Source organism: Chinchilla lanigera, unplaced genomic scaffold (genome assembly GCF_000276665.1).
Source record: "Chinchilla lanigera isolate Chin_1 unplaced genomic scaffold, ChiLan1.0 scaffold00101, whole genome shotgun sequence".
NCBI classification, from domain to species: domain Eukaryota; kingdom Metazoa; phylum Chordata; class Mammalia; order Rodentia; family Chinchillidae; genus Chinchilla; species Chinchilla lanigera.
In genome coordinates this window covers 7,036,888-7,063,587 of record NW_004955502.1, presented here as the reverse complement: position 1 = coordinate 7,063,587, position 26,700 = coordinate 7,036,888, and the positions used below count along the sequence as shown (strand labels likewise).

The window sequence follows — 26,700 nt, the reverse complement described above, 5'->3', positions numbered from 1 at the left end:
GCCGCGGGGCCCGGTCCGGCTGCCGCCCGGCACTGCCTTCCCAGCCGTTCGCGAGTGCCGCGCTGCTCCGCTGTGACCCCGAGGCCCCTGGGTGTGCGCGGAAGGGCCCGCGTCGTTGCGCTGCGGGAGTTGTGACGATTGGGAGGGTTTTGCCTCACGTGTCGTCGCTGATAATTTGTGTCCGCGCTGTCTCCACTCCGAAAATCAGAACGCGGTGTGAACCCCTACGAGCCCGGTGCGCACGGACGCCGCGCGTCGTGCTGCGCCGTGGACTGCGCCGCCCCGTGAGTCCGGACACGTGCGGAGCGGAGGGCTCCCCTCGGGCCGAGCCGGGCCGGAGACGGGCCGGAGACGGGTCACGCCGCGAAGGTTGAGTCAGGTGCTGGAGACGGGGAGTCCTTACTCAACCTTGATGTACTCGCTTGGGAGAATCCAGACGGATGTCCGGATTGTACAGTGTTCTGAGAACCCTGACACCTGAGACTCGTTATTGGAACTAATGTTGTGGCAGTATTGCCTTCCTAATACTCTCGTGCTAGAATGGGGGTGTTCAGATGACATCACCATTTTCAGCATTTTCTCAGAGGATTAATGATGAATGGGAGATTCTTGTAGAACCATCAGGATCACAGAGTGAGTTGAGGAATTCATTACCAAATGTTTAGATAAAGCAGCAGGTTAGGTGTGCAGCCTTTCTGTGCAGTGGACCTCAACTTGGCTATGGTTCAAGGGCCAGAGTTGGTAAAACCAACAGTGCTGCTTTCTGCCACTGACCACTTCTTTCAAGGAGCCCGAGAGAAAAGAGCTACTGGATTCGCTGGCTTTTGATTATGGTTTTATTTGCCTGGAACTAGGGAACTCACAAGAAGGAGCTAGCACTGGCACTGATGGCAAACCTTTGCAATTACATGTGTGTGACCCATCAAGACATCTGAACGTTCTTTAGAGACAGGAGACCCTCTCCTTGATTCCTTGGAAGGCTTTCTAGGTACATGTGGAGCCCAAAGACCTAGGTTGGTACCTGGGCAGGGGCAGCCACAAATAAAATATGGTTGTGGTGGTCATTTCATCTGTCAGACCCTAGAGCTGCCTTATGAAATCTTTCAGTTCATGTGAACTTAGGTTGGAACCATTGTCATCGGGAAAAGACCATGTTGGTGAAAAAAAAAAATTACTGAACTAAAAAAACTGGAGACAATCCATACATAGCTCTTGGAGATCTGTAAAGGTGGGGTAACTGCCAAAGCATTTATATGCTACTCCATAATATTTTCCTTGATTAAATAACTGCCTGTTCTACATTATAGTCAGCTTTAACAATGCCCTTTGGCCATTTTAGCTCTTTGCTTCACCTTTTCTTAGAAATCAAGAAATATTCGGGAATTTCTAAATTCTGCAAAGGAAGAAGTGGTACAAAGAGTCAGCAGAAGTATCTAGAATCCTAGGACTGTTTTAATGCTATGGGAACACACAGTTTGTTCTTTAGCAACTTATATGTAATGGAATGATGTGTTAAGACTAGCAGGCACAAGACAGTTGAATAACGTTTAGGCTGTTATATGTTCCAGAATGTGTAGCTAAAGATTCCAAAGGTTATAGGATAAAAAAATGCAACTGAATTTGGGTTGATCTTGAACATGTGGGTAGGACTTAAATATACAAATGTGAAATCAAAATTCTCCTACCAGGCGTTTGAATGCCTCTTCTCAACATGTATAGGCCTTAATTATATAAATTCAAGGGCATAATTTTATATTAATATAAAATGTTTTTATGACACTTCTGTAAGTTTTATGTATGTATTTGTGTTTGATAGTCACAGCTACATTAAACCTAATGGGATTTTTAAAAAATGACTGCTGAATTATTTTGCAAAGCAATACAGTATTCTCTTTCTGCGTTTATAAGATTTAAAGTTGAGTTTCCTAAGTTACATAACAGGTGAGTGAGTGAGTAAAGTAGGAGAAAGAAAACATTCATGGCCTCAGGTGGTGAGGGACAGTGAGTGACTGAATTCTAGACTGTTCTGGTCAAACATCCACAAATGCCTGCTGTGGTCCTGTCCCTGTGTCATGATCGGATGTTGTACAACGAGACATCAGCCAGCAAGGCCTAGAATCACGGTCCTGGCATGATTAACAAATACATTTTTATAGCCTTTTTATTTTTCCAGTTCCTTATCCTGAGAACTGTTGTGTCTGACATGTCATCAGATATTCTCTAATGAGGCAGTCCATGAATTCAACAGATAAGCAGTGATGTCTCTTTCCACTTAGCGGTTTAAGGAAGAAAAGTCTGTCAACCCCTAGCTTCAGACTTTTCTTTGAACTTGTTTTCCTCAGATGGAAAAGCCAGTAGCATTAGGCTTGGCATACGGGATACTTAGTTAACAGTGGGCAAGGTTTCTGATAATTAATCTTTCAAAAGAATATCACTTATTAGCTGAGCATAGTAATCCCAGCCATTCAAGGGGCTGAGGCAAGAAGATAAATTTGAGGCCAGCCTAGGCAGTTTAACAAGTTTCAAAATACAGCACTTAACAGTATAATCTCTTAATTTATAAGATTTAAATGAAGTTCAGTTTCTTGTATTACATAATGGGTGATAAGTGAGTGAAATAGGAAAAAATAATACTCACTTTAGTTCTAAATGAAACTAAAGGGGCTGGGGATATAGCTCATGCACCCTGGTTTCAAAGTGCCTGGGATGTGGGCGTAGAGATGTATAGATATAGATACATCAAGATAGATGGGTGTGTTTACATAAATGTATATAAAAGTTGCTTGTTATAACACCAAAGACAGAAATTTTAAAGGAAAATATAGTTAAATTTGGCTACATAAAGATTAATATTTTAGTATGGCAAAAATCAGTTAAAAATTTAAAATACATGAAAAATTTTGTATCAGATATCACTAACAAGGTTTCGCTATTTTAAAGAGCCTCATATGTTCTTATGGAAAAGATGGAGGGAAAAAAAGGAAAGGATGGATACCTTTATTGGACAAATAACAGACTCAAGTAGATGAAAATGTTTAACTTTACTAGAAATCAAAGATGTATATTATTAAGGATAATGAGATGTGGTTTTTTTTTTTTTTTTTTTTTTTTAAAGCCAATCTGGTTGAAAAAGTTTGAAAGTATCACTGCCCAGTGCTAAGGGACACAGACACTTAGCACTTTTAATGGGAGTTAAATTTCCTTTAAAAAAATCTATTGAAGATACTTACCATAAAGTCTGTATACAATTCAGTGATCTTTGGTAAATTCTAAAGTTGTGCGACCATTCCCATACTCTAGTTTTAAAGCTTTTCCATAACCTCCAAAAAGTACCTCATCTTGTTTATGTCCCATCTCTACTGCCACCTCAGCTTCACACAATCACTAATCTACTCTTCTATTTTGCTCCGGGATTTGCCTTTTTTGGAAATTTTTTATAAAAGGAATCATATAACATGTATACTTCTGTGTCCAATTTCTTTCACTTAGGGTGTTTTTGAGATGCATGTGTGTTATAGCATGTATCAGTACTTCATTCTTTTTCTTCCCCAATGATATACCATTGTACAGATATACATTTTTGTTTATCCTTTCACAAACTGAAGAACATTTGGATTTTTCTAAATTTTGAACTGTTGGGAATATTTATATGTAAGCTATTACATGGATTATATATTTTCATTTCTCGTGGGAAGATTCTTGAGAAAACGGTAGGTGATATGGAAGTCTATGTCTAACGTTGTAAGAAACCTCCCAACTGTTTTCCAAAGTGTATGAGGGTTCCAGTTTTCCTACAGCCTTGCTCATATTTGGTCTTGCCAGCGTTTTTTGCTTATGGACATTCTAATGACTCATTCATATTTCTACAATAACTAATGCAGATGAGCATCTTTTCATGTGTTAACTAACGTAATGTTTTCTTCCAGCCTGTAGCTTTAAAAATTTTGTCCTAATGGTATTTTTAGAAGAATAGAAGTTTATAAATTTTGATGAAATGTATTTACTGTCTAATACATTTTTGCTTGATCCTAGTTCATAGATATTTTCTCCTAGAAGTGTCATGGTTTTAGCTCTTACATTTAGCTTTGTGATCCATTTTGAGCAAATTTTGTGGGAAGGATAAGGATTTTTTTTTTAACGTTTGGATATCCAGATATTTTAACACCAATGTCTGAAAGATCATCCTTACCCCACTGAATTGCCTGCATGCCTTTGTCAAACTCAGTTCATTACAAATCTAAAGCTGTCTTTCTGCACCGCCGATTATGTTTCACTATCTGTAAGTCACACCAGTGCTGCACTATCTTGAGTACGATTGTTTTGTAGTAAGATTTTAAACCTGGTAGGGTCAGTTCTTTACTTTGTTCTTTTTTCCAGAATTATTTCACCTGTTAGGTGTTTTGTGTTTCCATATAGACTAATGAATCAGCTTGTAAATTTCTACAAAAAAGGCTCTCATGATTTTAATAGGGATTGAATTGAGTCTATAAATCAGTTTGAGGAGAATTGCCTTTTAGTAATATTGAGAATATGAAAGAGCCTGGCATCCATAAGTGCTTGCTGAGTTTGAGTTAAATATTGATGTGGAACCTATATTGAGTCTCAAAAATGGCAGTACTGTATATTTTTATCTGTTTAGTCCATGTTAAACATGCAGTGAACATCACCTTTATGCAAGTACCATCACCTTGCAAAATTAGACAAAGTATTGTTTTTTCAGCCCTTTGTAGAATGAGTGAGTTAATTACCCCTTGTCATTAAAAATCTTTCAGTCTGACAAGGTATGTAAGACACACACACACACACACACACACACACACACACACACACACACATCCACTCACACAAATATTTGTAATTCATAGCAAGAATTGATAATGAGCCACAAAAATGGTATGAGCTGTGAGCATTCAGAGATGTGGCCAGACTGAATGCTCAAGGAAGAAAAGCTCACAAAGAATTGTTTGTTTACAGGGTTAGGAGTTATAATTCTTAATGATCCTCTTATTTTTTAAAAGTTGTTAACTGGCACCATGCTTCTAAATCAAAATACTATTTGAATGATCACCCTTTTCTTTTAGTCCTAGAGAATGAACCCAGGACCTTCCTACTGAACTACTTCCCCAGCCCCTTTTTAAAAATAAATTGATCTATTTATGTATTTATTTTTCTTTTGAGACAAGGTCTTGCTAAATTGCTTGGGCTAGGTTTGAACTTGCAGTCCTGCCACAGCCTCCTAGAGTGCTGCGATTACAAGTGTGTGCCACCACACCCAGCCTTTATCACCTATTTTTGAATTAATTTTGTTTCACAGTCCTCTTGACCATGAAGTCAGTGATGTTTTTGATCTTTCTTTTACTTCCCATAGCACCTACCAGAGGGAGGTACTGACTGTAAATATTTGGATGAATGAATTGTTTTCAAGGGAAGAAAGTAGTAAGTTTAAATATTCCACATGCTCTTGAGAAAAAAACATCCAGTGTGGCTTGGCACTCACTGTTTACAAGTTACATGATTTAGAGCTTAGGTCTGTGTTGCTAATTCTCTTGGACTCTGTTTCCTTACCTATATGGCAGGATATTACGTTCTTTCTTTCTCATTGAGTTACAGGAATGAAATGAGATAGTGAGTATGCAGTACTTAGCCATAGTGCCTGGCAAGGATAAAATAGCCAATGGATGGTCACTGTTGTGGTGATATTTTTAATCATGAAGAAAACCACAGGGAAATAATAGGTTTATAGTAAATCTTAAGCTTCCATTTTGTGGAAGGACAAATGGCCTGGGCAGTGGATAGGCAACAACTACGTCTCACCCCAATGTCTAGTTAACTATACTTGTGGGAGTAGGTGTTCAATGACCAAATACCAAATGTAGCATTTTTGAGAGAACAGAAGCTGTCATCTCGGGCATTTTTACATGGTTGATTTTTCTCACAGAAAAATGTGTTTAAAAATATCCTCATACAACATTAAAATTCCCTTGGCAAACTGTTAAGTGTCCTCTTTCCCTATATCTCCCCCCTAAAATGCTGCTTTTGTTTACACCAAAGTTAAATACATTGCACTTTCCTGAAGGGTACAATTTGGAAATGGTGACTGAAATAGATACCATTTAAACTGTCTGCTTTCACAGTACCAAATACGTTGAAATATGATGTTAGTCTCCTGAGTAATTTAAAGATCAGTTTGATGATAAACCAAATCAAAAAATGTTGCATTTCTTTTCCACTAGTTGTTTATTGCATAGCTTTCAGCCTTCTTGTGAGAGTTCAGTCAAATCACATAGTTGGTCAAGGTATTTATTGAGTTGAATAGTCTTATATTTTGTGGCCATGTCCGGAAACAGATCCACCTAAATGTGCCCAAGGTAAATGCTTTTTTTCAGTCATACATAAAATAAATGATATGCACATTCAGAAGTAAGAAAATTGTTTCAAATTTCAAAATTGGTTACAAATTTTAATATTTTAAGAGGAATTTATATCAATAATTAATATAAATATATGTATTATAATTAAAATGTAGTTACCATTATTAAATGCTTGTATGTACCAGATCTGAGTCATGTGTTTTATATTCATTAAAATGGTTAAATAAAAAATACGGGAAGTTAAAAATATATGGGAAGTAGTATATTCATATTCATATTCATATTAGTATTATTTTATATTATTTCATTTTAATCTTACCACAGTTTGGTGAGGCTGTCCTCATCTCCCAAAAGGGTTACTCTTTGTGACTGTCTAACATGTAAGGGACTTTCTTTGTCAGGCAATGTTTTGCCTTTTGCTAGGCAGGTGCTTTTGCCGCTGAGCTAAATCCCCAGCCCCATGTTTTGCCTTTTGTTAGTAATCTGAACTCCTCAACTGTTCGATGAGATGTGTACTACTCTCATCTCCATTTTACGGATGAAGAAATTGAGGCACCAAGAGATTACTAGATTTCCCAAAGGTCTCTACAAACTGGAATTTATTCCTGGAAGTCTGAACTTCATTCTAGAAGTCTGTCTCCAGTGCTTGTGACTGGAACCAGTGAACCCTGCAGGCTTTCTCACATGGAGGAGAGAATATTGGGTTGGAAAGAGATTAGGGAATTTCATGGGGTCACACAGAAGAAAGTGGAAGAACTAGCACTCTTAACTCAAGCCTCTTTTACTCAGGAATTTTGCTCTTAACCATTGTTAACAGCCACTTAAGTTCCATTGCTCAGTCAGATTTGTCTGCTGGTAACTGACTAAATCAAAGGAGGCTGTTTATTTGAGGAAAAGAATTTATTGGAAGCTAGCTCCGAGAAGATGGAGGGGCCTGTTTGCCTCAGATCATCATCTCTCCTTGTGCAGGTGTGTTGGGGTATTCTCTAACAAAGAACAGGGGAAGAAAGAATACAAAGTAATAATAGATACTTTCAAGCTACTCCTATACCTTCCAGGATAAGGGCTTCTCCCTTCCTTGCCTAAGGGAATGAAGTTGGGCTGCTTGTCCTGATGCCGGGATCAGTGTGTTCTGTCCTTTCCTCTGGGCTGAGGAGAGTAGGGGAGCGATTTCTGCCCTAGGCCTGAGGAAGTTTGGAAGCCATTTGACTCCAAAGGAATTAAAAATGTAACTTTTCAGGTTCCTTTTGCAGTGCTGATGACAATTATGCCATAATACTGCCCATATATGTTTTGTTTCTCATAGCTTCATACGTTTTTAAAGTAAGCACAATGAAACAGGAATCAAAAGTTACATAAATATGTGAGTGTTCATTTGTGTAAATTATTATCTTTATGAAGATATAGGTGGTTGCTATCCCTTCTAGGTGTCAGTCCTAGAAAGTTACCCAACAAGTCCTTATTGTCTGCGACTGTGCCCTCAGGCTCACCTCAGGGCCCAAGGCTGTGCCCATTATCGTGAAGCCTTCTGGGTATTTCAGTAACTAATGGTCTGTAGTATTACAAACAGAAGATGCAGATCCACATAATTTCCTAACCCAAGTATTGACATCTTTGAGCCTCAGAAGCCTTATTTTCTCAAATCCCACCTTGAACTGATCAGTTTGCTATTTCCAAGAGGCATCATGTCTTCCTTAATTTGTTATATATAATAATATACTCCCTTCATACCCAGGAATATGTAAATACTGTCATTTTACACATTATATATAATGTAAATATTAAGCCACGATGGTTAGGTATTGGCTTTTAAAAATGAACACGTGCTTTTATTTTTAGAATTTATCAAATAAAGATTAAGTGTAATAGCTATAAAAATCTGTTAGATGTAGAACCGGATAGGTTTTTATTCAGATACTCTGGAATACCAACTGAGTACAAACATGGTTTTAAAACAAACGAAATAATACTATTTTCAAGTTATATCTTGATTATATTGACCCCATAAAAGGAAATAAAAAATCTATCCCAAGAAATATTGGTCAGTTTCCTTTCTGTCCTCTCTGTGTCTGTCTCTGTCTTTGTCTCTCTCTACCGTCCCCTCTTCCCCCTCCTCCCTTCTTCTCCTTCTCCTTCTTTTTTCTCTTTTCCTCTTCTTTCTCTTCCTCTGCCCCCCCCCCGCTTCACCTCCCTCTCTCTGCGACTGTGAGCCCAAATAAACCTTTGCCCCCGTAAGTCATTATTCCCAGGTATTCTATTACAGCAGAATTGTAACTAACACAATTTGGGATACGCTGTAATCTGCAGCCCCAGCCAAGAAGCACTTGATACACACAGCATTTCCCTTCATTTATGAGCCTTTTGAAATAACAATAGTGACTTATTAAAAATACCTGTACTGATTTGCACATAATTTTTACTACTGAGTTGACAAATTTCAGTGAGCAACTCCTGAGGGTTATAAGGATTCTTTTGTCTTCTCTGAGACCTTCTTGAGTTTGGAGGGTGAAAATGGGCTTAGTATTGGGCAGTGTCCCTCTGAGATAGTCACCATTTGATATATGAGAAATTCAGCACTTCTTCCTATTGACTCCTAATAAGTGGCTTGTAGAATAAAAATTCCAAGTTGGTTTCCCAATCAGGACTGCTAGAAAGACTTAAGGGAATCACAGTTGTGTTCCCCTCCGAACACGTGAGTGTCCTGCAGTGCAGGTAAAATGAGGGTGCAGAGAGCGCCAGTGCTCGCTGCTGAGCCGTGGGTGCCTCCACCACCAGCACCTCCCACACAAGCTGGAGCGCGTGGTTTTGAATCTGGTTCCTTTGAGTTGCACATGTGAAGCGGTTGTGACACGGGTCCCAAACAGAACCAGATTCCTAAGACAGAAATACACAAATGCTGAGTGTTGTCATGTAATTTGTGTCAGGAAATAGACATGGCATTGTTTCACTGGGCTTAATAAAGCATTTTTGCTTCTAGTATTTTTTCTCCTACCAATATGAATATTTTTTTTGGAAGAAAAGTAAAGATATCCAGGAAATAATAACCTATTTACTCACTACCCAGAATTTATAAATTTGAATTTTTTTATTGTATTTCAGATATTTTTTAAGACAAAATACTTACAGATAAAGGTTTTCTTTGAGACACTTCATTGGTCCCATTCTCTTGCCATCCTCCATCTATAAAGTTAATTCTCACATTCAAAAAAAAATCGGTAAAAGTAGAATCATACACTGTACATGTGTTAGTCTGTTACCTCTGTCATGATGTAATGAATAGGTGTGTTTTGTTTAGGTATATTGTAATTACCAACATATTTGGACTTTTTCTAATGGTTTACTGTGTTTTCTACTCACCACGTTTCTCTGTGTTTTTTCTTCTATTCCTTTCCTTTTATTGGTATAATTTGCTTCATTCCACCTCCTATTTTGAAAGCTCATAGACCCTATTTCTATACTTAATAAATGGTAATCTTTATATTTTAACAATGTCTGAATTTATTCCACACTATGTTTATGAATTTTATCCAAGTTGATGTACATAGCCATGGTCCATTTGTTCACACTGCTGCATGCATTTTTGTTAATCTACCACAGTGTATTTACCTGTCTCTGTGATGATAGATATTTGGGTTGGTTTTGTTTTGTCTGTTAATTAATATATATTAGTATATAATTTCAGTGTCCTTTTATTTTCATGCTTGTGTGTCCTTGGATTTGGAGGTCGCTCCTCTGAGTATCATCCTACTATATAAGCATTAAATCTTATCCTCCAGATCACAGCAAGGACTCAGGAATGCTTTCCTTTCTTGTGTCCCTTCATTCATCTCCCAGTTACTATCTAGAGTTCTGCTCTCCTGTATGGTGAGCACTAATGGCTTAAGCCTGTAAAGCACTGTCATTAGTTGAATGTCTAATTGTATTTAATTTTTACCATTTAAGTTTAAAACTTGATATGATTCCATTATTGGAAAATTAGGGAGATGTTCTATAAGTGTAAAATACACAACAGGCTTTAAACACTTAGTACAAATTTATTGTGAAATACCACAGTAATAATTTGATTATATAATGAAATGGTAACACTTTAGATGTAGTCAGTTGAATACAATGTTGCAATTAATTTTATCTGTTTTACTTTTTAAATGCGACTACTACAAAATCTGAGATGTAGTCAGTTGAATACAATGTTGCAATTAATTTTACCTGTTTTACTTTTTAAATGTGACTATTACAAAATCTAAAATTAGTGTGTTGTATGTCTATAGAATAGCTCTGATCCAGGATTTCTTTTAAAACTTTGTTTTTGCTTTTTTGAGACAGGGTCTCACTGTGCAGTTCAAGTTGGTCTTGAACTCACTTTATAGCCCAGGCTGGCCTCGAACTTTCAGTGATCCTCATGCCTCAGCCTCCTTAGTGCTGGGATTACAGGCACGTACCACCATGCCTGGCTTAAAACTTGTTTAAAAGCACACACACAGTATGTAGTATCACCTGCACATAAAGATTAGAGTTACTGACACATTTTTTTTTTTTTACATTTCTTATATACTTACCCTCCATCTAGATTTATGTTTATTATGGCTGCACTTGAACCTTTAGTGATAGATTGTTGCTGAAAGAAAGGTAGTGAACTCTCTTAATATTAGTATTCAGAAGTGGCTTTATTTTGACATAACTTGAATGATTAGCTAGATATAAAGTTCTAAGTTGACAGTTTATCTCAACCAGCTCTTAATCATTTCCTTACAGTGTCTTTTTATATTTTATATTATATTATATTAATTTATTCATTCCTTGATGTGAGCTTCTAACTTGGAACTCATGAGTTCAGTTTGGGAAAACTCTCAGGCATTATGTGTTTGCTTTCTACTGATAATCACTGTCCTCTGCTAAAAGTCTGTTAGGTGTGAGGCTCCTCAATTAACCACATGTGTTCTAGCCTTTTGTACACTGTTCATCTCCTTTTTGCTCTTTGTTGCATTCTGGGTTAACTCCTCAGTAGTCCGGCAGTATAATTTCTTCCACTATTCCTTTTCTAGAGTTTATCTATGGATTTTCTGCTTTTTCCACAATTTTAATTTAAAACGTGAACTACTGTTTTTTTAAGCCTGTTTTGTTTCACAATCTCTTACATTTTTATACATCAAAGACATTTTAATATAAAACATACATATATGCATAGTACCTACATATTTTATATAGTTGTATATGATTTGAATGAGAATAACCAATGTAGTTACGATCCAGCTTAAGAAGTATTTACTAATTCCTTTGTTTCTCCCAGTCAAATCACCTTGCCTGTCCTCATCCAAAGGTAACCTGTCTTGATTTTATATTTCCTAGTTCTTTGCTTTATCATACGTTTGTTACCTACGTCTTTAAACTTTACGTAGAATAGCAGGAACTTGCTTTTTTGGTCCAACATCATGTTTGTGAGGTTTTTGTTTTGTTTTGTTTTGTGTTTATGTTTGTGAGTTTTATCCAGGTTGATGTGCATAGCCATGGGCTGTTTGTTCTCACTGCCACATACTGTTTTGGCATCTACCACAGTCTCATTAACCATCCTCCTGAGGATGGATATTTGGGGGGGGGGGTGTTTTGGTTTTAGCTAATTTTACTTAGTATATAATTTTTTACATCCTTTTATTTTCATGGTTCTGTGTCCTTGGATTTTGGGGTGCCTTTTTCGAGTATTATCCTGCTATATAAGCATTAGCTACACCTGTATTGTTTATTCTGTTATTTTTAAATCTGATTGAGTAAGGATTCCCCACTCCCCAAACTTATTTTCACATCATGTAAAATGAGAGAGGTGACAGAAACAAAGCTTGGAGACAGTATAGGTGAGAGAGCAAACTGGGTATCCTCTCACAAGAAAAGAGAAACTAACAAAAAGCCTTACTCATCTTCATTCATCTCATGCGTCATGACCATGTCAGCCTCGGCACTGAGCAGGGCAGGAAAGACTTCCTGTTGGAGCCTGGATGTGTGGCCACAATGCGCGCTCCCTGTGCGTCTGACAAGCTGTCAGCCTCTATTCTAACAGTGAAGAATGCAGTTACCTAGCTAGCTCTCAGATATGCCCCATCTCTTCAGCTGAGGAAGACAAGCTCTCCTGTTTAGCGGGAGACAGTAGAGTCTACTAAGACAGTGACTCTTCAGAACTGTTAGGATCTGGAACAAATTTATAAGTCTATCTAGGATTCAACAAATCCTTCAGGCTCTTGAGCTCTGAAGATAGCAACTAATGATGTACTTGTGTGATACCTTCCAGCTTATCCTGTGGAGAGTAAAGCTGTTGAGCTTCACTTAACTGAGAAGGGTTTCTGGCTTGTACCTAACCACAGTTCTCTGCCCTTTTGAGATTGCTGTGGATCGCCATGTTCATTTTAAATAATACTTTCATGCTGAAATTCAGGCCCTTGTGGCCAGCTCTGCGCTAGTCCAGTCACCAAGTGCCCACGATCCACCTGCCTGCTGACCAGCCTTCAGATCAGCAGCTCTCAGTGGTGCCGAGACGTCCCTAGGGCCCTGCTCTGCCCTGCGTCTTGCCACTCTTGGTGCGCCCCAGTTCCCCGTGTCTCTCCACTCAGTACCCAGGCCAACTAGAAGCTCAGGGAGCCTCCAGTGTATGACAGATATATTATCTGGCCATGGTTCTCATCTCTTGGTCCAGCCTGGAGTAGCAAAGGCTGCTGTACCCTGGAGAGTATGGCAAGAGACCTTGGCCTCAGCATTCCCCACAGCCCACCCAGCCCATCTCACCTTTCACATCAGCCCACTCAGAGGGTGAAGTATATTGCAGATGATCTCTGCGCACCCCCGGGCCTTTGTTTTCCCCTCTTTGTCATTCCTTACAGCCTGCTGGGCCAGAAGCTTCGGGCTTCTGCTTCATACTTCTGCTTCATACCATGCAGTGCTCCTTCCTCTGGCCTCATGGCTAAGTATTATTGGTGGAGGAGGGTGAGACAGCTTTAATGGTAGGCCTTTCCAAAACAGGATACCTGTTCCTCTGTGTAAGAAAAACATTGAGCAGTTTGCCAGGAATCTGGCTATAAGGATATATATTCAACATTAAAGCTCTGTTAAATGTAATCTCATATTTTGTAATTCAGAAGACACCTTAAGATCTTACATCTTTGTGTTTCACATCACCTGTATAACAATTTGCAGTTATGAAATGCCTTCTCCAGCCTCTCGCCTGATCATAACCAGGGCCCTTTGAGTTACGTGTCATTATTATCTGTCACCGAGGGCTGAAGAGATTGACTTCTGTGATCAAGTCGCTGTTTCTGATCATACACACTCTATTTCAGAGAGTTGAGATTCAGGCAGGTATCTTGAGCCCACATCCTGCATTCATGCTGTAGTACCACCCTGATTTCAGGGTAAATACTGGTTGTTCCTAACTGTCAATCTGTACCTACGAGTTAATAGAAAGCCCCGGTGAAGGGAGGAGCCGGAAAACTGCTTTGTCTAGAGTTTTAGTTTTTCCTACCTAGTGTCCCACATGCATCTGAAAGCATTAACATTTTCATTATACTTTGTTTTTGCTTTTGATGCAGTGTCTTTCCAGGTTTCTTTTTCTGAATAATTTACATCTAATACAAATGTTATCAGATCATTATTGAGAGATTGGTCTCTTGATTATATTGCCTCTCTCTAATCCACTGCCTTGAAAGACTGAAAATAATGTATAACTATCAGTTATTCTGATAATAACTGTGTGCTCCTTAACAGTGTACCACTTGTAGGGAGAAGGTACTGTGGACTGGAATCTACTGAGTGCCCTGCCAGATATGGATGAGGGCTCAGCACGCCTACACAAAGTGTTTGGTGGCCAGAAGTATTGCATTTGTAACTGTGAAAATAAGCAAAGCTAAATGGCCCGTGTCCGAATTATCTTCATATGCTTGGAAGTGCTGAGATTTTGCTACCTGTAATAAAACTAAGTATGAGATCTGTAAAATAAACTTTCCAGTTGCTTCCTTTGAAGAGAAGGCTATTTCCTATTTCCTTTCAGGTTAGAGGAGGTTCTATGGTGGAGGAGAAGGTGGTTGGTTAGGGAAGCGAGAAACTTCCTAAACAGGAGAGGTTCTGGAGAGTGGGAAGTGCTAAGCTGGGTAACAGATAGCGCCAGGGAGTAAATATGTCCTTGGGTTTGAAAAGTTTTTGTTCTTTCCCAGAATTTTATATATACTTAGGGTTTGTGTTTTGCTTACTGTTTTATTATCTATGTTTTTAAATTTTGCCTTATTTTATATAGGCTTTCTGTGTACTCCATTTGTAATCCCCATTGCAATTACATAGTTTAAATATTTACTATTTATCAACTACACACATTGTTTCTAGTTACCCCATATTAGAAGTCATACAAATGAAATCATATTTTTACAAAGAATTCTTTTTTCTTTTAGTCTTGGTTTCAAAAATAGAATTACTAGATTATCATCCGATTAGCCCTATGTGTCTTTTTTTTGTTTTGTTTTTTTTCTGGTACCGAGAATCAAACTCAAGACCTTACGCTTGCCAGGCAGGTGCTGTGCCACTGAGCTAAATCCCCAGCCCCTGCCCTGTGTGTCTTATTCATATGGCAAGGTTGTTCTTTAAAAAGATGATACCAATTTATAGTGTCACCAGCCCCACCAAGTAAGGGATTTTATATTCTTGTAAATTTTGTTTATCAGATGAGACATCACTGCATGGCTGTTTTATTTTGCTAAGCCAAATGTGCCAAGCGTCAGTTTGCTATTTGTATTTTTTGTAATGGGAACTATAATCGTATCAGTGGCACATTTGTACCATAGGAAGTATTTACCATATTGCCTCATTTGGTTGTAAACTGTCAACTAATTTTCTAATTAGCTGAATTGTTCTGATCTTATTAACTCTTAACCAATAGAAATATATTGGCATATATAAAACGTTTTACAAACCTAAAGTATATTTTACTTTAAGATGTTAGGAGAATATGACTTGTGCTTTCACTATAGGTGTGTGCAGCCTTTGTCAGGTTTGTGCATTCACAGGAGCTGGCAGGTGTGGCCCCAGGGCATGGATCAGACTCTGAAAACAAACCAGTAGGGAGTGGCGAGGCTCCTGCCTGTCACTGTGAGGCTAGGAGCACAGTGGAAATGTTGGAGATGATGAGACAAGAGCAATCCATGATGAATTTGTCAAGTTACATTAAGAAATGGCTTGGAATTTAAAGCAAGACAAATATGGGGTGAAAATAGGCTTTTGTGGTTGACCTCATCTGTACCAGCATCCTCCCCCACCTTGAAGGAAAAGAGTAGCTGGAAGAAACTCAGGGAGCAAGTGGGTAGATTCCAGGCGTCCCTGCCTGGAATGCTGAATCTTGTTTTTTAATTGTAGTGGACTTCTCTGAGATTGGTGTAAATTGCTGAGGGTACATGTACATTGAGAAAAAGAACCCAACTCTGTTCTTTCCCCATTTGTATTTTAAAAGTAAAGCAGTTATGCAGCTAAATGCTGTGTGTGTGTGTGTGTAAAACACCATTTCACAAACATGTTTCCCTGCAAAAATTCTGTTGGTGAATTTGTTCCCAGGAATCAAAATAGTTTTATATATTTTAATCTTCTAATATACAGTTTCCAATTTAAATACAGTTCACTGAAATATTTTCCTTCTAGTCTTCAGAGAATACAGAGGGCAAAGATGGATCCAAAGTAACTAAACAGGAAGTAAGTATATTTACTCTTTAATATTTTCTAATTCTTTAAATTGAAATGTTTAATATTGTTATGATTGTCTGCATCTGAATGAATACTATTATGAACAAGATTTGTGAGAGTACATAAACCAGAGACAGATGTGGTATAGACTCACTTTGTCTGGATATACTGATGAAGTCTTTTCCAGTTACTGTGTTGTTTACATTTCTACCTGTTGGTCCTGCTGTCTGTCAGAGTAGATACTGAAAATTTGTTCTGAGCAAAGAACAAGATAATAGGTAAATGTACCAAGGAAAACAAAGTTTGTGTTTATAGCAAGAAAATGAAATGTGTTGATTTCATAAATTTTCTGCTCTAGTGAGTGAATTGGAGCAGAAACAATAAGTTGTTTTTTATATTCCAAATATTCAGCTAAAAGGATTCATCTCTAAAGTTAACTATGGAAGGGTTCACAATCTGTCAAAATATTAAGGTTTTCTTGTTTTTACAGGAAAATTCTTAAGGTATTGGGATAGCTGATTAGGCAATGACTTAAAGATGCTTATATTAAAATACAGAAACCTTCAAAAGTCTTAGAACTTGAAGGTCTAAAAGGAGATGGTCTTAAAAAGTAGGAAATGAGGTATGTCTGGAATGACAAGACTACTTCCTTTTCCACAGAGCTTTACATGCCTGGAAAAGCAGCTCTTACCCTTGAACTTATAAACTAAAAGGGATTGTGAGTGAGACCAAAAGAAAACAATATCCAGATACAGATTCTTTGACTATGTGATTCATATTGCGGTTAATAATTCAGAGCAATTTGTTATGATACCAAAACCCCTCCACAAGATTTGTACAAAGAAATTCTGTCTGACAAATGGAAAATCTTTAATAGGAGTTGAAAGGAAATAATTTAAAAGCAAAACAAATAAAACTGCTTGTTCTTGCCATCTATGTACCTGGCATTCACTATCTCACAGGGTTTGGGATAATCATGAAGTTCGTAATCCAAGGTCAAACCACCAAACACATGATAGAAACAAACAAAAAACAATAAGAACCAACCCCAAAATGGTACATGCTTGAATTTCTTTGGAAAATGGCAAGGTGCAGTTTTTGGGACAGTTGGCTACATGGAACCAACCTTAAATGCTTTTGGATATGGGTGCCAAAAAAGCCTTTGGGTTTCTCCTTGAGGACTGACATTTAAGCTGATCCATCAGTCTAGAAACCTAGAAGGCATTGCACGCAATACATATTTGATAGCAGAAAATCTTCCCAATCTCTGTATACTAAAAGCAAATCAAGATGGCTAGAATATGTATAAAAGATATGTTTTTGATCCTGTAGCTGTATTGTGTGTACAATTTGGGATTTTTATTACTACTTGTTTTTATTACTATATTTTATATTGCTTATGTGTCTTTTATGTATATTTATATTATTCATAAAAGTTTTTTCTAGACAAGACTGTACATGTCATTTAAACCAAGACCGGATTAAAACTCCTAAGTCTTCAGGACATCAGTACAGTTGTTTGAAGAGTGAAAAGTTAGCTGGTGACTTATCATGAAGATTGTTAGTACATTAATTGATGGACTGATTTTTGTTGAGTTAAAATGTAATTCAGACTGAATTTTCCAGCTAATCAGGAGTATGCATATCCTTGACCATGGTGAACAGATTGCAGTTATACAGGGGGGTCCTCTTGAAAATTCTTCACCACTACCGTAGTATTTGGAGGGCATTGAGAGAATACAGTACTTCAGGAGACCTGAACAATAAATGAACAAAACAGTATATTACAATGATTACTCTCAGGAGTTTACAAAGCCGTCTCATATCTGTTATTTTGTCTGATGCATTCAATAACCTAAGATTCATGCATTTTTCTTCTTCTTGTGATCCTGGGAATTGAACCCAGGGCTTTTTGTGCAGTGCTAAGCATATACTCTACCACTGAGCCAAACCCCAACCCCTAGATTTTTTCTTTAACAGAACTTATGAGTATCTGTAATGTATCAAGCACTATTTAGGCCCGGTGAATCCCACGGTGAGCAAAAGAAGCAAAACTCTCATTTTAGTAGGTAAGGGTAAGAATAAAATAAAAGATACATGCTATGAAGAAAAATAAAGCAAAGAAAGGGAATAGTGTCAGAGAAGTGCTGTTCTTGGTGGAGAAAGGCGAATGTTATCCCTATTTTAGCTAGAGCAGATCAGGTTCTTAGAGAAACAGTATGGTTTTCTCAAGCGTTGCAACTTGTAAGCATCAGAACTGGGAAAGATACCTGAATCTGATCTCCAGTCCTCAGCCTGAATGTGCCTTTTGTGACAGTCAGAAAAATCTGGGAATCTGGTTTCCATTTCTTAGTCTTCTGTGTTCAGCCAGTGCTGATGTGAGTATCTTTGTCTGCTTCCTAGGTTCAGAAGGCAGTTCTACTTCTTGATCGCTTTTAAAAGCAACTTGACTTTTGGGTTTTGCTTGCAACTACATGGTCAGGCTCAGAAGCAAAAGGACATCTTATAAAAATAAGAATACTTCGATTCCAGCAGAATGATCCATATGTGTGAAGCAACATTCAACAGAGTCCTCTTACTCTGTTTGAATCTAGCTGTCCTTGAACTTTGTCATTGTGGGATTAGACTTGCATGCTGCTTCTGCAACTTGGACATTACAGTGAGATATGCCATGTCTTTCAGAATAGCCTTTGGTGGAATTTCCTCCAACATAGGGGGCTGATGAGTGAATCAGTGAATGCTTACTGGACCATTCTGATGTACCCACCACCTATAAAGCACAGTGACAAACCCTTACGTTATCTGACACTGTCATGGTGACTTGTCATTCTAAAAGCCTTCATTCCTTCAGAGCTGTTGTTTTGAGCAGTTTTCCTGAAATTTCACACTTGTCAACAAATTAAGAAAAAAAATGTAATATCTTTTCTTCCCCTTAGTCTTACCCAACCAGCCTGAGTTTTAAATTACTTTAAATCCTAGTGGTTCAAAGAGGGAAAATGACAGTATGGTCTATTTCATATCTAATAAATATAGTCCTATCATTTATAGATTTTAAAGCTGTGAAAGCTGATGAAACTTTCCAGGAAGGCGTCCACACTTGCATGCATAATCAGTACTGCTGGCTGAGTGAAAGGTTAGTCTCAGTCTTCACTGTTTGCATGAAAAGCAAATCTCTTATGGTGGTTTCTGGAAAGGAAATGTTAAGAAAAGTCTTTTTACGGCATAGAAACAAAAGTGGTAACTTTTATGTAGGAAGTCATAAACTGACTTTACAGGAAAAGATTTGCTCTTTAGAGACTGGTTGGTTTAGACAGCCTGTAGAGGGAAAAGGTAGGCTTTGTTTTTATTTTAATTTCCTATGCTTTTTATTTTAGAACTCTTGTACCGATCTGAATTAAGTCCTTTGGTGCAAACAAAGGCCCCGCCAAGCAATGCTGTGACTGGAATGTCTCTCTGGAACCCCGAAGAGTTTGCTAATGTCCCTCAGCGTATTCATGTGTGTCTAGGTGTTGTCACAGAGAGGAGAGGACAGGAGCAAGAGCACGCCATTGGGGGACTTTGCGCGTGGCTGTGCAGTAGGGAATGCTGTGCAGTAGGCAATGAACAGGGAGATGGAGCCTGCTCGGTTCTTACCCATGGACTGCTGAGTGGCTGTTAGATGAGGTTCCTTCATTTCTCCCTCTCTTTTATTGTACATATTTGCGATATATAATGTTTACATCGCGAAGGCAGCTGGTGCCTGTCCATAACCCAGGCTGCCACTGTTCCTCTTGGAGGGTACCATCCTGCCACTGTTCCTCTTGGAGGGTACCGTCCTGCCTGCTGCTCTCGTGGCATGTGCCAGTAGTGCTTGAGACCGCAGGGAAGCTTCAAAGCTGAGCTCTGTTTGGCAATTGATGGGTCACATTTGCTCTTCCACACTCAACACATATTGAAGAAGTACAAGATTTCCACTTGTGTGGTTTCAGTGATAATACGGCCTTTTCTTCAGTTATATGCAGTTAATGGGATGGGCCATCCTGGGAAAAGTCGTTCTAGGATTTCAATTGCTAGGAATGCTTCTCAGAGCAGGCATTGTGGTGTTTCTTGTGGAGAAACTGGTGCCTACCCTCCTCCTCTACAAATCCGCAGGGTTTAGATCAAGCCGTGTGCCAGATGACCATACATCCTCCTGTTCCTGGCAAAAGTGTCCCAGTCAGTCACTTACCCCACACAGTTTCCTGTTCTCAGCACATTGTGCTGGCTGGCCTTACATCCAGCTCTGATCTTAGCTTGAGACCTGAAAGTTAAAATTATTCCTGAAGGCGTTATTTCCTTCTGTCGTTTAAAGACATGAGTTCAACTTCTCTACTTTTAGCAAGAAAATTCTTAGCTGTGGAGGTGGAAAGAAATATTTCTTCTAGTTTGGCCTGACCAACTGACCTAAGCATGATCTGAGCAATTTTCACAATTCCTCACAGTCATGTCACAGGTTCCCACTGGCCAGTTTTGCTGATCCTCTTAAAAAAGGTATTCGAAACTTTAAGCTGTTGTAATGAGACACAGTCTACGTAAGGCAGTAGGAATTAACAAAAGCTTGAATTCTTGTCTTCAGCAAATACTGCTGAGATGCATCACGTGTTGGACAGGACAACTGTGGTACTCGGTAGTTCTGCTGGACATGCAGCAGTAAATAAAGCAGATAAAGGTGAAAGATATTTATTTCTGGAACATCTGTAAAGAAAAGTAATTGCAGCTTCAGGATGTGAGTCCCTTGGGCAGCCAGCCCCTGCTGGGTGGTAAGTGCAGTGTCAGTTCTGGGTGCCATTGCTGAAGTGCCTGGACATCTCCTCTGTATTTCCTTTATAGTCACCTTTGCTATTGACTTGTACCACCTTTGAAGAAAATATCTCCTGAAAAGTGTCAGTGTCTGCATTTAGTATCAATATCTAATCTCTATAGTTTCTCTCAGTTTTCTAAACTTGGAAATTAAGAGATTAGTGAACTTTGTACTCTAGTTAAATCTTTAAATACGTGCTTTAGTAGAGCAGTGTTTATTTTGTTAAGGTAAGAAGATTTATTAAACTGCATAAGGTTTTTTGTCATTCTATTCCAATGTAGCAGAAACATGAGGAACTCTATTTTGATTTCTGTGTATATGTTCTTTTATTAACTTATAAAAGTCCAGTTTTTAATAAGAGTCAGACTGGAGACCATTTTTAAAATAATCTCAATGTTCCCACTTTCAATATTTTGCCACAAAAGAAACTTATGGTTTCGGGTAGTGCCAGAATTCATCTTCCTTTCTTTTTCTTAGCTACCACATCCTTAACTGGAAGAGGCCACTTATTTGAACAGTTTATACCTCTTTAGAAACACTTTCTGAAGGGCCAGGGATATGGCACAGCGCCTGCCTAGCAAGCGTGAAGTCCTGAGTTCGATTCCTGGTACCAAAAAGAGAAAAAGAAACACTTTCTGACCAAGCACAGTGGCACTCTCCTGTGATTCCAGCTACTTGGGAGGCCAAGTGAGGCAAAGGGATCACAAGTTCTAGACGAGTCTAGTTAACTTTGTGAAACCCTGTCACAGAATTGGAAAAAAAAAAAAAAACAAAAAAAACTAGGGTTGTAGCAAGGTCCTGTGTTCAATTCCTAGTACTGCAAAAAAAGAAGAAAAAAACCACTTTGTCTCGGGGATTGGGGATGTACTTCACTGTGCTAACGTGGAAAAGGTGACAGGAGTCATACATTACATTCTTCCAGCAATTTAAGGTGTAACAGAATGAAGTTTTAAAACCGGTTTAGTTGTGTATAATTACAGATCTCCATTCTTCATTCCTTTTGTAGCCCACAAGACGGTCTGCCCGATTGTCCACGGTGAGTGCCTCCAGCCCTTTGCATCTCATCTTTGTTCCCTTTGTGCAGAGCAGAGCAGCGGGAGGATTAAGTTGACATTTCCCTTGAGTTTATTTTCCCTTTGAAAATTTCCTGAGGTCACAATTTCTAGCAGATCTGACCCATGTTGCCAAGCAATCCACGTGATCAGATATGTCAGTGAAAAATAGTGGCCGGCCCCACTGCCAAGAATATGCAGCCCAGGATGTCGTTTGCTAAGTGTCTGAAGCAAAAGAAGTCCATTAAGCAAAGTCTTATTCTTTGTATTCTATATGTGATATGCTGCAGTGGGCAGATTTTGATTTTCTACCTGCAAGTTGTAATTTAGAATGTTTTGCTCTGGTGTCAAATGTTCTGAAAGTTGCCCGAATCCATACACTTTAGCCTAATTTCAGACCTAGAGTGTCTTTGAAAAAAGTAGTCATTTCACCTCTGTCACTTGGCATCTCTTCTGTGGCCGATGTTCAAGGGAGTGATGAGAATTAGAATTAGAGCTGGGATGGACAGGTGTGGCCAAGCCTCAGCCAGGACCCCACTCCAACTCTCCCTCGCCGGCCGTGTGTGCTCTTTGCTGGCTCTTGTGCTTTTCCAAGCAGATCAGCCTGACTGGTGGAGGATTTTGGTAAAATTTGTGCAGCCCCAGCTGCCCACTGAGAGGAGCAGAGACCTTAACATCTTGGCTGACAGTGTATCTCCCCATGCTAGGTACTACAGGAACTGTAAGTGTGGATTCCAGCCTCAGCGCACCTGTGGCACTTGGAAGTGGGTATTAGGACCTTTCCCAAATTCAGAGTTGGGTGGAGCTGCATCTGGGTTGGATGAGCCTGTGTTTTACATGAATCTCATAAGGAAGCATTTCAGCATCACCATGAAGACTCAGAGCTGGTGGTAATGTTGTATGTAGCCCTTGTAAGCCAGGTGTAAACCACAATTTAAAAGGCTTTTCCTGAGCACCAGAGACCAGCAATGTGGGTCCTTTGCCCTGAGATCGTTGTGAGGCAGCAGGATTATAGACTACAAAAGTCTCCTTTCTTGGTTCCACCAAAACACTGACCACTGAGTCAAAGTGTAAGGTCTGTATCACAGAAAGTACTATAAAAGGATATTGTTTGCTCTGAATGAAAAACACGTGTATTAATATAATATGGCAGAACTTGAAATTAAAAAATTTTTAAATCTTGAAAATTTAGGAGCCATGAAAGCTGCCATATTTAGGAAACTGACTACAGATTTAGGGTGGTAAGAAGATTAATAAAAGCATTCCCTTAGTTTTTTATTTGAAGGGTAATTTTTAATAGTGCACCCTCTGGAATTACACGGGGGGTGGTTTCACTTTATGAAAAGGGCCAGATTCAAAGTGAACCTGAGCCCTTCAGAGGCACTGGGCCGAACCATGCATTTTTCTCCATGGGAGGAGACTGGCCAGTGTTTTCTATTTAAAAACCAAGCCTCTAGTGCTGGGAGAGATGTATATTTATTTTTCCCTAGCTCTTTGATAGAAATATTTGCCTTAAAATACCTCAGAGAACCTGAGGCTCACACCGGTTATCTGTCCCACACCTTCCGGTTGCCCCGGGGTCTCAGTCCCCCGGTGGCCCGGTCTGAAGTTCTGGAGGGATGGCCATAGCCACAGGGTTTGGCTGCTGCTTGCAGGAATTGGAGGAGGGCCACATGAGACAAGAGAAAGATATGTCTTAAGGGGCTCCTGGCTAATAATGTCTGTAAAAAGTCTTAATTAAACTTTTAACAGCCAACAATGGACATGTCACTTTTTTTTTTTTTTTGAGACAGGGTTTAACTATGTAATTCAAGCTGGCCTTGAACTCATTGTGTAGCCCAAGCTGGCCTAGAATTCGTTGCGATCCTCCCGCCTCAGCCTCCCGAGTACTGGGATTACAGGCATACACCACACACCATACCTGGCTTGTCACTGTAATTAAAAGCACTAGAGGTGAATGAGCCCAGTGTCTGAGTGGGCAAGATTCTCACCTTCAGCTGGTGTTGGAGAGGAGAAAAATAGGAAGAAGCTTGAGTCTGAGCTCTAGCCTACAGGGAAGGACTTCGAAGTGGTTTTCACCTACTTGCTAGACAGTAGTCTTCATTACCAGATGTGCTTTGCCTGTGATTGTGCTGTGACTTTTTAGACTGTTGAGAAGGCCAGTGCAACCAAAGATCATTTGAGTCCTTGGCCAGAGTCCTTGTGGCTGTGCTGTAATCAAAGGAAGTACAGAGACAGCAGTGATGGAAATTTAAACCTGTTCCCGGAGCTGTGTATTGTGGATCGAGGAGTAATGAGTCAGCTTCTCCATCACACCTGGCATCTACCTGTAAACGCAGGATGGAAGGAGTTGTGAAGTGCTGCCATCTCTGTGCTGCTGCCTGATGCTGAAAACAGGCCAAGATAGTTGTTGAGTGAACAGTCTTACAAGAAATGGCTGTCTTTTGCCTTTTATGTTCCCTTTGGTGCTGACAGTTGTCCTTGTCAGTATTTGTATAATTCACATTATCTTTGCAGAAACCTGCTCCACCAAAACCTGAACCTAAACCAAGAAAAGCATCTACTAAGGTAAGAGACACTCCTTTTGCTGTTAAAACAGTGAATAAGTTATAATGCCATACTCAAAAGTCACCCAAGAAAAGGTCATATTTAATGATTTGGGTTAAAAAGTACTGACTAGAAAATAGTTAGCACTGTTAACGGGTGTTCTTAAAAAGCATAAAGCATTTTTATGCCTTAGCAGTAATGTTTCCCATTGGATCAGTGAGGCACAGGAAGTCAAAGCAAGTTGCTATGAGAAACCCCCTGTCCACAGGGGACGAGGGCTGGGCCCTGGCGGTGCCGTGGCCACCAGCAGAGGGTGTGTCAGGGGGCCTTGGACCTCAGGCAGAGGGCCAGTCTGATGGTTAATGGTAACAGTGTAGTCGTTAATAGCAGCAGTTACAGGGTTAATACTAACCCTATATTGTGCCGCTGTCCCAGTTGCGTTTCTCATGCAGTCCTCATGTTGAGCCTGTTGAAGTACATTACACACAAATAACCTGTTTTCCAAAATGACTCACATAATGACCAGGAAATGTACCCAAAATGACTTTTCTGCACTCTGCCCTGCAGAGCATCACCCTACACCCCCTGCCACCCTCTGCGTGGAGACCACTTCTCACTTAGGGACAGGCGGTCCACAGCACAGGTGCCATTGTCCACAGAGGGAAGGCAGCCTGTTACATTTGCACAGACGCAGGGTAACTCAGTTGGAACACAGCAAAATTGGATTCCTGTTGTCCCTTAATGCCGCCATTGTGGCCATTTCTGTAGTTCACCTTGTATTTGAAGAGTCTGATTTTAGCCAACAGGAGATAGTGTCTAACATAATCTTTCCTGTGCTCCGAATTCTCTGTTAGAAAGAACCTGGAACAAAGATTAACAGAGGCGCTAAAGGGAAGAAGGAAGAAAAGCAGGAAGCTGGAAAGGAAGGTACTACACCGTCTGAGAATGGTGAAACTAAAGCTGAAGAGGTACTTTCCCCCATCTCTCCCACTGAGTGAATGTGTCGTGAAAGAAATTGCTTGACCCCTCAGCCAGTGATAGCACGTTCATCATGTCTCTTTTTATTGCCTGTAATGTTATTGCAGATCCACATCTCTCGCTCAGCTGTTAGTGTCTCAGCCTCCAGAAGTACCCCACCCAGCACCCTGTCAGTAAAGGGGCAGATTGAAACAGTCAGAGTTAAGGGTACAGTAGACAATTCTGCATGTTTGCAGTGACTAGAATCAGATAGTAGTGTGGTGCTTTTTATTATGAACAGTGGGAGGTTTCAGGTAAGGCTTCTGTGGTTGTTTGAAAAGCAGAAAGCAACACTTGCAGCGGAGTGTCACCATAATCTGCTCCTGCTTTGTCTGTTCTCCACCCCAAGCTGAACTAGTTTGTACAGTAGACTGCCAAATAACGCATGTTTTAGAAGTGTGTGTGCTGGTGCGTAGACTTTTTTTTTGGTATTACTGTAGTTTTAGTAATAACTATATCTTTTCTTTTTCTTTATTTTTCACAGGCACAGAAAACTGAATCTGTAGATAAAGAGAGAGAATAAATTGTCAAAAAAAAGTTGGGGGTGATTTTACCTCTTGGGACACCTTTTAAAAGCTATTTTTACCAAGTATTTTGTAAATGCTAATTTTTTAGGACTCTACTAGTTGACATACAAACTATATAAGGATGGACATTTTACCCTGTCCTAGTCATGTTTTTTGGAAGTTGTCATTATCAAGTAAAATAAACGCCATCTTAATATTGGAAGCTGTGTATAAAACTGATTGAACAGTCTATGCACCTTCTTTAAGAATTTAGTCCTGTGCATATTGTGTTTTTACTGTGCATATTTGAATTTTTCATGCAATTTTTCTAGAGCAATAATCACTGGTGCTTTTGTACCTAGGTTTTATGTGACTTTAATGAAACATGGATAGTTGTGGCCACCTGCTGACTATTTGTGGTTTAAAATAAAAGGTTTTCTTGTCTGCAAAATACCTGCCTCTTAATATCTTTACTAAATTTTAGTGTTTCATATTTGTATTACAGATGATGTAAAGAATTTCTGCAGTGTGTCAAACAGTTATTTAATTTTCTGACCTTTAGCATTATTATCTTAGTAAAAATCTGTGCTAGCGTAGAAAAGTTGCATCCAGCTCACTTTATAGCAGAAGTGGCCAACAATGTACAGTAAAACTTAATTAAAATATGCATGTTTCACAAGTTCTTAAAA

At 39.2% G+C, this 26,700-nt stretch overlaps 1 protein-coding gene across 7 annotated transcripts in view; it reads left to right on the top strand.

Annotated features, from left to right (window-relative positions):
• The window catches only part of Hmgn3 (high mobility group nucleosomal binding domain 3), a 27,208-nt gene extending 746 nt beyond the window's left edge, over positions 1 to 26,462 (top strand). The window contains exons 2-7 of one of the 7 annotated variants that reach the window (XM_005406907.2): positions 21,896 to 21,925; positions 22,540 to 22,648; positions 24,459 to 24,509; positions 25,343 to 25,456; positions 25,574 to 25,673; positions 25,990 to 26,462. In XM_005406907.2, coding sequence (XP_005406964.1) covers positions 21,896 to 21,925; positions 22,540 to 22,648; positions 24,459 to 24,509; positions 25,343 to 25,456; positions 25,574 to 25,643 — 374 coding nt within the window. In that variant the 3' untranslated portion in view covers positions 25,644 to 25,673; positions 25,990 to 26,462. Of the gene's footprint in view, positions 1 to 16,028; positions 16,080 to 21,895; positions 21,926 to 22,539; positions 22,706 to 24,458; positions 24,510 to 25,342; positions 25,457 to 25,573; positions 25,721 to 25,989 lie in introns of those variants that run through there. The other 6 variants (XM_005406909.2, XM_005406908.2, XM_013505836.1 and 3 more) reach the window with 6 other exon arrangements.
• The last annotated feature ends 238 nt before the right edge of the window (positions 26,463 to 26,700 follow it).